Raw genomic sequence first — 11,200 nt, 5'->3', positions numbered from 1 at the left:
AGGTTGAGGTTATGGGTGTGTGTGCCTGTGGGGGTAAGATTGTGGGTGCGTGTGCCTGTAAGGGTTGGGGTTGTGGGTGCGTGTGCCTGTTGGGGTGAGTTTGTGGGTACTTGGGTTCCCTTGTTGCTGGGGAGTGGAATTGAGACAGGTCTAGACATCAGTGAGGACAAATTACAATGATTTTGCTCTTCCCAAAATTTAATTAAAAGGTGTATTTCATTTCCAATTTGCTTCTATCATGTGCAGCCATAAAACTATTTAAGTTAAAGTTGCACGAGGTCTGTATAATTAGACTATTATTTACTACTCACTGTCGTCACAGTGAGTGCAACGTTAACAGATATACTCACCTCTGGGGCAATATAATCAGGTGTTCCACAGAATGTGCTGGTCCTTGCATCATTGGAAATATTTTCTTTACACATCCCAAAGTCTGCAATTTTGATATGACCATCTAGATCAAGCAGCACGTTGTCCAACTTCAGATCTCTAAAGAATGCATTAGGAAGGTAATTATTTAGTGCTGGAACAATAAATGAGGAACATCAGCCTACTTAAATACATTTGGATAAATACACATTGAATGGCTCTGTGTCTATGTTTACATAAAGAAGTAGTTATACTGATTAAATAAGAACTCTCTTATGTGTATTCAGGTAGATAGATTTACACATACACATAAACAAAATTTGCTTTCTCACATAAATGGAGACAAAGACATTGAGACACACTGTAAGCGAAAGGTATGGTTTGCAGTTTTGTGACAGTGCCTAATTGAAAAGGAAAATTGAAATGGAAACTGTGGAAGGAAACTGGCTCTCCCAATTTCGAAGGAAACTAAGCCTGAAACTTAGACTGGAAACAAAACCCTCTGGTGAGACTGAAACTGGTTGAAATCGCATAAAAGGATCCAGTGAGCCCTCAGAGCTTCATAGAGGATGAAGAATCCAGTAGTCAGGTCCAGGCAGCCTGAAGCACATTGAGGCTGGATCTAGAAGCTGTGAATGAGCAAATATACAATTGCTGCTGCTGTTCCTGCTACTGAATGGGGAATCTGGTGGATCTATGCCAGTTAGACCAATTATGGAAATACTGCAGATGTCTTTGATGAAGGCAGTACCTGTGAAACTTAGTTTGGTTCAGTCCAGCTTCCAGTTGGGATCAGACCAGTCTCTCGAAGGAGACGAGCGGAAATTCTTGGTGACAAAGAGAGAATCTTGAAGGACTTTGTGACGTAGATGCAGTTGGCTGAGCCAATTTGTGAGGTCTATCTTGCATTTAATTTACCATTTAAGAAGTAATTTGCAGTTTATAGTCAAACACAAATTGCCTGTTAATTCATATTTGATTAACGTTGGTTCTGGGTTTCAGAGTTGGTGGATTATCAAAAAAAGTATTTAGTGTTTGCTTTGATTCTTGTACGGAAGAAAATCTTTAGATTCAACTGTGGAATGTTGTGGCTTCATTCTTTCAGTAAATAAATGGACTTTTGGAATTCTGGTTTACAAAAAGAAGTTCATAATAAAAGGCAGAGAAATCCAATGATTCACAAACTGTTGAGGTCTCTGGTAAAGATACCTTTATAGAGTAGATTAGAAGACCCCTAAAACACAAATTAAGAGAATAGAAATGCAAAAATAGATTTTGATTTTAATTTTTATTCCTCTCTAACAATGTGAAATCTTTCCTTTTTTTCCTAACTTATAACCCATATCAAGCATTATGGTGAATCCTTGTTCACTCTTACCTTTATCATTGACTTATAAATACATGACAGAGTAATAAACCTATGTTCCCTTGTCTATTAGAATTGCAAATTAGTAAAGCCCTCATGTGTGATTTCCCAATTTGTGTTTCTGGTACATCAGGTTCAGAGTCAGACTGGCAGGCAAACGATTTACCCCGTATGAACCATTCTGCCCATCAAATAGGCTTCTACATCGGTCTCAGTACAAACTGTCATGGACCATCTCCCAATCTCATAGAGTCATTGAATTGTACAGCACAGAAACAGACGCTTTAGCCCAACTCGTCCATGCCGACCAGACATCCTAAATTAATCTAGTCCTGATTCGGAGATGCCGGTGTTGGACTGGGGTGTACAAAGTTAAAAATCACACAACACCAGGTTATAGTCCAACAGGTTTAATTGGAAGCACACTACCTGACCTGCTGCGCTTTTCCAGCAACACATTTCCAGCTATAACCTGGTGTTGTGTGATTTTTAATCTAGTCCTATTTACCAGCATTTGGCCCATATCCCTTTAAACCCTTGCTATTTGTGTATCCATTCAGATGCCTTTTAAATATTGTTATTGTATCTCCTGAGAGATACCTGCACTGATTGGTAAGTCAATAAAATATCTATCCTCAAGATAATGAACCTGCTTCTGCTGTTATCCACTACACCCTCCTCTTAAGCCCTTTATTATCCTCCTTAATTCTTTTATAATGTGTGGCTGCTGTTGTCCATCCCAAATAGGCCATTTCAGAGGGTCAAGTGTCAACCACATTACTGTGGGTCTGGAGCAACATGTAGGTCAGACCTGGTAAGGATGGCAGATTTCTTTCTTTGAAGGACATTAATAAACCAGACAATGGTTTCACAGTCACCATTAGAATAGCCTTATAGTTTCATATTTACGGATTGCATTGAAATTTTACAAGCTGTCTTAGTGGGATTTGAACCCACATCCCAGAGCATTATGAGTTTTAGTAAAGAGTTATTTCCACTACACCACTGCCTCCGTTTATGAATAACTGTCTGCCATCAGCATTTGATTATTCCATACTGTATATTTATCCTTACAATCACCAATTACATTGCCAATGAAACATTTATCCAAGTCTTAATTTAATTAATTTAATGCTCAGCGGGCATTATGAGCTATGCCATGCTGTAGTAATGTTGAAAGAGCTGTGCTCTGAACATCAATATACCACATCCTACCAAATAAACCACCACCACAAAAAAAACATTACATCTTGGTCTTTTGCTTTTCAGCTTGTTCAACAAGAATTGTTCGACAAAACTGGACAGGACAGAAACTCTCCTGGCAATACGACCATGGTTATTGCATGTAACAGAATGTTAATAGCGTACAGATGTCTGGGTCAGATTACAAAGGAGGATAGTAATGGAAAGCAATCCATAAAACTTTGCTTCAGGACACACTGACTCAGATTCAGATCAGTATTGTCAATGGACAGCATGTGATTCTCTTGGATTTAAAAATAAACCTAAGCATCTCAAATCAGAACAGTAGGTGCTGTGTAACACAGGAATCTTCAAACAGGGACACTGGGCCAGTGAGGGGCAAGTGTTATGTCAGGTTTCTGAAACACTGACCCACCCTTTATATTTCTGGGTCAATTTGAGTTAGGCAGATCTTCTATCTACAAAGAGGTCAAGGGTTAAGGGTCAATCACAGGGAATGCTGGAGAATCTCAGCAGGTTTGGCAGCATCTTTGGGGAGGGAAACAACGTTAATATCTTGAGTTTGCTATGACTCACCTTCACAATTGAAAGGTGATGTAAAATAGGTTCTTCTTATTACCATTGGAAGAGAAGGAGCAAAAGGGTAGATGGTATAGAGGCAGAGTGCAAAACACAAAAGGGGCTGTTAATAGCAGAGAAATAATAAAAAGAGATGTAAAAAGACTGTAAGTGAAGCTGTGAAAGGGAAAGGTTAAAGGGGGCAGGCAGGACGCTGGAGTTAAGGTCTGAATTAGTACAAACAAACGGGTAAATAAGATTACGGAGTTGGATGTGTCACTCGTTTACTGATGTGGAAGCAATGGCTTTCGATTTGGGGTCACTGGCATCAGTACTGGGGAATGTGGGAGCTGTGTCATTGGGATGGTTTTCACCTGACCTGTGCTGGGACCACTGTTGTGATTAGTCCTATAACTAAAGAGGATTTTAAAGGGAATAGCGGGGAAGAAGGATAATGTGAGGGAAGATGTAGTAAATGAAAGGAAAAGGGCAATGCAAAAGAATGGGATAACAATAAAGTGAATGGTAATCTGAGTATGGCAGGAAGGGACAAGGGCACTAAGAGTAGAACAGCAACTGAGGCCAGAGTTAGCAAACAAAATAACTAAAACGACAAAAGTAGGGTCACTGTCTCCAAATGCCCATCGCATTAATAACAAAATAGACTAATGTTGGCTTAAATGGAAATAAATATATATGATGGGACAGCTATTACAAAATGTGATTACAATTTGACCAATGCTGAGATTTGAATACACTTCATTGCTTGATATTTCAAAGGGACAATAAACTAGGAAAGGGTGATGGTATTTGCTCTGTTAACTAAGGATGACATTGCTACATTAGTGAGAGATGATTTAGTTTTAAAAATCAGGATGGAAAATCAGTTTGGGCAAAGATAAGAAACAACAAAGGAAGAAGCCAACTGTGATAGTAGTATACAGTTCTCCTGACAGTAATGATATGGTACTATGTGGAATACATGAAGAAATAATGTGGGCTTCCAAATTAAACACTGCAAATATTGTGGGTGGTTTCAAATTTACGTACAAACTGGATGAATTGGATCGGAAAAGGTCACCGGGAAGCTGCATTCACAAAGTGTGTTTGGAACAATTTCTTAGAACAGCACATTCCAGGATCAATCAGAATTACATTATTCTAGACCTGTTAATAAGCAATAAAAAAGGTTAACTAATGATCTCAGACTAAAGGAACCTCTAGGTATTGGTGACCATAACATGATTGAATTTTTCTTTCTGTTTGAGGAGGACAAGCATGAGTCTCAGACAAGTCCACACTGTAAGTAATCTAAGTAATCTAAATCTAAGTGTTTAAGCTTGAATAAAGGTATTTGCAATGGTATAAAAACAGAACTGGCTTAAGTGAACTGTGTAAACAGTTTAAGGGGCTGATCAGTAGAAGTACAGTAGCATAATGCTTCAAAACAATTTCATAATGTTCAGCAAAAGCACGGTCCTGCGATGAAGATCGGAAGATCATCAAGCTACAAAGTTAAAGAAAGAATCAAACTTGAAAGAAAAAAAACATTAAATTCTATGAATAATAATGCTGACTCAAAATTTTGGAAAGAACTTAAAAACTAGCAAGAAATGATAGAAAGATAATGAGAGAGAAATTATGGGATGAAAGAAAGCTAGCTAGAAATATAAAAATAGACAGTAAGAGTTTCTAAAACAATTTTAAAACTTGTGTAACTGAGGTGAGCATTGTTCCTCTGGGAAGTAAGTCAGGTAAATTAATAATGGTCAATAAGGAAATGGCAGATGAATTGAATTGCCTTTTCATATCTGTCTTTAGTGTGGAATACATAAATAACATCCCAGAAATGCTTGTGGAACAAGTGATGAAAGAGAGGAACTTAAAATATTACCATAATTAACAAGAGGGCACTAAAAGCTGACAAATAACCAAGAGTTGACTTCATCCAAGTGGTCTTGAAAGATGGAGCTGAGGAAGTAGTAGATGCATTGGCTTTAATTTACCAAACCTTCCTTGACTTTGGAAAGGTCCCATCAGATTGACAGATAGCAATTGTAACTTCACCTTTTGACATAGAAGGGAGACAGAAAACCAGAAACTATAGGCCTGTTAGCTTGTAATCTATCAGATGGAAAATGCAAGGACAGGAATCTATTGCTAAGGAAGCAATGATGTTGGTCTGAGAGCTTGTGATTTCAGATAAACCTGTTGGACTATAACCTGATGTCATGTGACTTTTGACCTTATTACTAAGGATATTATAATGGGTCACTTGGAAATTCTGAATTCAATTAAGCAAAGTTCACCTACTTTGTGTGGTCATGGGATTCATATTCTCAGCAATTTAGTTACATTCAATACAGATCGATAGATTTTTAGGTACGAAAAAATAAGGTTTAGGGATTGTAGACATAGTGGGGGAAGATGGGGTGAGGTCAAATTACTTTGTTGAGTGGTGAATTTCTATCTGATGCAGTGAGCTGGGGGCTTGAGTTCAAGACTCACCTACACCAGAGGTGTGTCAGAGCATCCCTGGACAGGTTGATGAAAATAATTTACTTCAGTTTTTACAATGTTCTACAACAGTGAACCTGTCATGTGTTTTACACAATTCTTTTCTTAAATGCAATGAAAAGTGGCATTGTAGCAAGAACACTCAATACCAATTCCTTCCTATATTTACTGCAGCTGCTGCTCAAGCCCAGCAATGATGGTTTGCGAAATTAACATTTTTCCTGTTCGTGTACTTGTATGATAGGTTCTATTTGAACATGATGTAAAAATATGTGTTTGTCCATTTAATTGGAATTGAATTGAATATCCTAGTTGTCACTTGCACACCAGTACAAAAGTACAGTCAAAAGTTTTTACAATGGCTGCCTTTAATGGCACCATCTTAGGTACAAATACCGAGACAGAAAGGAAGAACATCTTTCTCAGAGGGTCAAACATTTCCTCAAACAGTGGTGGAAGTGGACTCTTTGAATATTCTTAATAACGAAGCTAACAGATTAGTGTCAAACCAGGGGGTTGAAAGGTTATTGGGGTCAGATGGGAATGTGGTTTAATTAGGTTAGCCATGATTTTACTGAATGTCATAGAGGCTCAAGGGGCCGACTGGCCTGGCCCTACTCTGTTCGGCTGTTTGTGTGTATTAAAGTTAATCAGTTTCTTTAAAAGGGGATTAAACCTTCACGGACAAAGGGAAGTAATGTTTGCCCACAAATGCAGGTTGCTCAATTTAGGTCAGTTGAAGACATTTTCAATCAACATATTTAATCTATAAATCAAAACAAGAGGATCTCCGGCAGCATCTTTGTGCCTCACATACCTGTAAATAATGCCCTTGGCGTGAAGAAACTGGAGACCACAAATAATTTCCGCAGCATAAAACCTGAAATGGAACATGAGAAAGTTTATGAGTAACCAAAAAAAGTGACTAATAAAAGCAAAATACTGCGGATGTTGGCAATCTAAAAGAAAAATGAAGTAGACCAGAGAAACTCAGCAAGTCTGGCAGCATCTGTGGTGAGAAAAACACAGTTAATATTTTGAGTTGAAAAGTGTGGTGCTGGAAAAGCTCAGCAGGCCAGGCAGCATCCGAGGAGCAGGAGAATTGACGTTTCGGGCATAGGCCCTTCTTCAGCTAATATTTTGAGTCTGGTTCAGATAAGTGCATATTGTTCTGCGATCAGCTCATCTCGAACTTGCTGTTATCCCTTGTGCTCGCCCCTTTTTTAATGGAGCTTAGCTTGCTTTGTGACTGTACTGTTTTCCTGAAGGTGTGTTCTTCCTTCAAGTACTGCAGACCTCTGCCACAATGTTCACCCTGGTTAATTGGTATCATGTTTGTTTCTGTGTTGCAAATCTGTGGGTTCCCACGGTGGGGACCTAACCACAAAATCTACGGAGTTTGCAGTACAAGGGGAGTGCTGCACATTTGGGAGTGGTTCTTTTGGACGAAACATTAAGCTGAGACCCCCCTCAAATGCAAAAATCCCCTGGCACAATTCCAAAGAAAGATTAGAGACCTGATCAGTATCTGTCCCTCAATCATTGCCTAAAAATAAATTAAATCGCCAACATGGGTTGTGTGTTTTGGAACGCTTTGTATACAATTTGGCTGCCCTTGAAAAGTTCTCTCTGGGTTGTAAAAAGGGTTCAGAAAGGTTCCTAAAGCTATGAAAGGCACTAAAGAAATGCACCTCAGGAAAACACGGCAGAATGGGCCCTCAGTTTAACATCTCATCTGCAAGGCAGCACCTCTGACAGTGCAGCACTGCCTCAGTTCTGCACTGCTGTGTCAGCCTCCAATTTTGCGCTTGAGTGCTGGACAGAGATTCAACCTTTGGTGCCAGGGGCAGGAGAGTTACAAAGCGAGAGAGATACCACAATGCAAAGTTATATTTAGAAAAGCAAGGACTAAAACCAAATATGATCCTGGTTGTAAAAAGGGACTTGAAGATATTCAGTTACATTTAGTTATTGAGCTTCAGTAAAGGAAATTAAATAGGGTACTTATTTTTATTAATTAAAAAGCTTTTTATATAGAGTCATAGAGATGTACAGCATGAAAACAGACTCTTCGGTCCAACCCATCCATGCCGACCAGATATCCCAACCCATTCTAATCCACCTGCTAGCACCCGGCCCATATCCCTCCAAACCCTTCCTATTCATATACCCATCCAGATGCTTTTTAAATGTTGCAGTTATACCAGCCTCTACCACTTCTTCTGGCAGCTCATTCCACATACACATCACCCTCTGTGTGAAAACGTTGCCCCTTAGGTCCTTTTTATATCTTTCCCCTCTCACCCTAAACCTAAGACCTCTAGTTCTGGACTCCCCCACTGCAAGGAAAAGACCTTGTCTATTTATCCTATCCATGCCCCTTATATGGCTCACAATGGGTTAATTTCATTCCTCTCCCGTCACACAGTGTTCAGAGGCTTTTTTTTCACTATACCAGCTTGTCTTTGTTTAACAACTGTTAAAGGAACTGAGCTATGGGTCATATGGGAAGCCCACTATTATAGTGAGGACCTATGGAATTAAAAGCACATATACACCGCAGTGTCTAACAGCTGCAAATACATTTCTCAGGTGGTCAGACCTACAGAGCAAGTGGTGACTTATCAAACTTTTAAAGTTCACAAAAGTTCTAATTTTGTCCCAATAGTGGCAGAGTGCTATGGAGTACATTTGTTCACAAGTACCAAAAATAAGTCTGAAATATATATTATTACATTTTCTAGAGGAATATCACAGAAATATGTTAAACTGGTGAATATTGTAGAGTGTGCTTTTAATGCAAACTGAATCAACAATGAACATGGGAGACTTGGAACTCTGAAATTCCTGATTCCCTACAGCAAATTGGTACTTTTTCAGGAATTTACGAAACTGGGCATGAGACACTGATGTGAGGCTGGATGTAGACCATGGAGACAGGAGGAGTCAAATTGAAATGGAGCATGACAATGGTCCAAATGCAGGCTGACCTACTGTGTACCTTCATCGCAGAACTGTCATGCTGCAGAGGGAGGCCATTCAGCCCATTGGGTCCCTGCTGGCCCTTCAAATGAGTCTTGTACCAACCTCCTGCTTCTCACTCAGACCCTTACAGACTATTTATATCCAAATAATCATCCTGTGCCCTTATTGGGTAATACAGGATGGCATTCAGCTATGTCTATGTTGGCTCATCTGCAGAACTTTCCATCTGTCCAGTCCTTTTCCATGCTTTAGACCTTTTTAGCAAACCACTCATTAAGCACTTTCAATCAATCTATTAACAAAAAGCTGCAGCAAAAAGACAAATCTAAATAACAGCTGTGATCTCAGATTTTATTGATATTTGCAATTTATTGATTTGATTGTAGATTTAAGGCAGAAGATATTTAATATTATTTAACATTAGGAAACAGAAGGATATCTAGGGGGCCCTTCTTGTGGTGTGGAGGTAGCGACCCTATCCCTGGACTAAGAGATCCAAATTCAAGTCCCACCTGCTCCAGAGGGTGTGTCATAACATCCCTGAACAAGTTGATTAGGAAAATAGGTTAAAGTTTAAAAAAATCTAATTCTGAAAGCTGATCCTAATCTATATTGATTAGATGTAATCACATTTGACAAGGAGCATAGTTCTCTCTAACAAAGACAGACATTGTTGGAGAAATTCAGCAGGTCTGTGGAGACACAGCAGTCAACATTTCAAATTCAGTGACCCTTCTTCAGAATATCTCCCTCTATGCAGTCCCCACAAAGTCTCCCAAACATTAGTCAGGACAGCACCTCTATGCAGATCAATAAAGCATCGTTCCAGACATCCCACACACACTCCCACAACATATTGTCTGGCTAACACCAATTGTTACAGTTAACATGAGAATGTAACTTTTAAAAAAAAAGTTTTGTGATTTATATAAGAAAGAAGTGAAACTATCATGGTTTTGGAACAGCTGAAAGACTCAAAAACAATCAAGGTATTTTCAATGTATAATTTCAGTTACATCACACTATAAACTTTTGCTACAAATTCTGTGTCTTACAATTGTGTACTCCACAACCACCTGAAGGAACGACGCTCCGAAAGCTAGTGCTTCCAATTAAACCTGTTGGACTATAACCTGATGCTGTGTGATTCTTAACTTTGTACACCCCAGTCCAAAACCGGCATCTCCAAATCATGACACACACTCTCTGTTAGAGATTGTCATTAAATGCAAAATTAGTAATGTTCTGTATGAATTGAAATTGTCTAAATGCATCATATGTTTCAATCTTGACCACACTGCATTGTACAATGAGCTTCTCAACTCTTTCCTACACAGGATTAAAAGAACTTTTGAATCTAGGTCATAGTGGTGAGAAAGCGATGTTTACTCTGACTTTCTCAAGTCTCCCTAAATGTACTCCCAGAAGGAACATTTTTCCATTAAGGATAATTTATAAACAGAAATATTTCACGTTTCCAAGAGGCAGAGATGGGTTGATTTTCTTATTATTGTTCATGATGGAGAGAAATTGGTTTGAAATTCAATAGGTGCCTGGAGCACAGAACGAACAGCAGCTAAAGAAAACTCTGTCTTGATTCTTATGGTAGGCTGAAAAGATCCAAAGAGCATTAAATCATATTTACAACTCTTCTGATCTATTCACAACAGCACAAAGAAATTTTGATACAAAGAATTTTACCCAGTCCTTATCACCTTCTGGGCATCAGAGAAGGAATGTCTTTGTTGGATGGAAGATCTTTCAACTTTAGAAAGTTTTGAAGATGCACACTAAGGTACAGACCATATTTGGTGTTACTTTTCTTTTCTACTATTTTCCACTGTAATGTTACAGTAATGTTATACACTCTAGGATTGGTGAATGCTGCCAAATTGTTACCTAGACAATTAAATAAAGTTTCTGTAGAAAAAGGTCCACTTACGTTGCCCTTGGTGCATCAAACTTTTGGCAATTCTGAATGTGAAACATCAGGTCACCGCCATTCAGGTATTCCATGACAAAGAACAGGTTCTCCTGTACCAAGCAGAAATAGGGAAGATCAGTGTTTAGTTCCACAGACAAACATCAGGAGACCAGATAAGAAACTGCCACAAAATTGAACAGGAAGATTACTCTGTCATAAAATGGAAGTCAACTTGGATTTGAACAAGCTCAATATCAAATCCTATTCTAACAATGAGA

General features: G+C 38.8%; 1 protein-coding gene across 7 annotated transcripts in view; it reads right to left on the bottom strand.

Annotated features, from left to right (window-relative positions):
- Positions 1 to 11,200, bottom strand: part of prkcq (protein kinase C, theta) — a 173,946-nt gene that overhangs the window by 23,298 nt on the left and 139,448 nt on the right. For all 7 annotated transcript variants that reach the window (XM_043714126.1, XM_043714132.1, XM_043714127.1 and 4 more), the window contains 3 exons: positions 10,941 to 11,032; positions 6,831 to 6,893; positions 351 to 489 (listed from right to left, as the gene is read on the bottom strand). In XM_043714126.1, coding sequence (XP_043570061.1) covers positions 351 to 489; positions 6,831 to 6,893; positions 10,941 to 11,032 — 294 coding nt within the window. The remainder of the gene's footprint in view (positions 1 to 350; positions 490 to 6,830; positions 6,894 to 10,940; positions 11,033 to 11,200) is intronic.

This window comes from Chiloscyllium plagiosum, chromosome 23, assembly GCF_004010195.1.
Source record: "Chiloscyllium plagiosum isolate BGI_BamShark_2017 chromosome 23, ASM401019v2, whole genome shotgun sequence".
Classification (NCBI taxonomy): domain Eukaryota; kingdom Metazoa; phylum Chordata; class Chondrichthyes; order Orectolobiformes; family Hemiscylliidae; genus Chiloscyllium; species Chiloscyllium plagiosum.
This window is presented reverse-complemented; position numbering and strand designations above follow the sequence as displayed.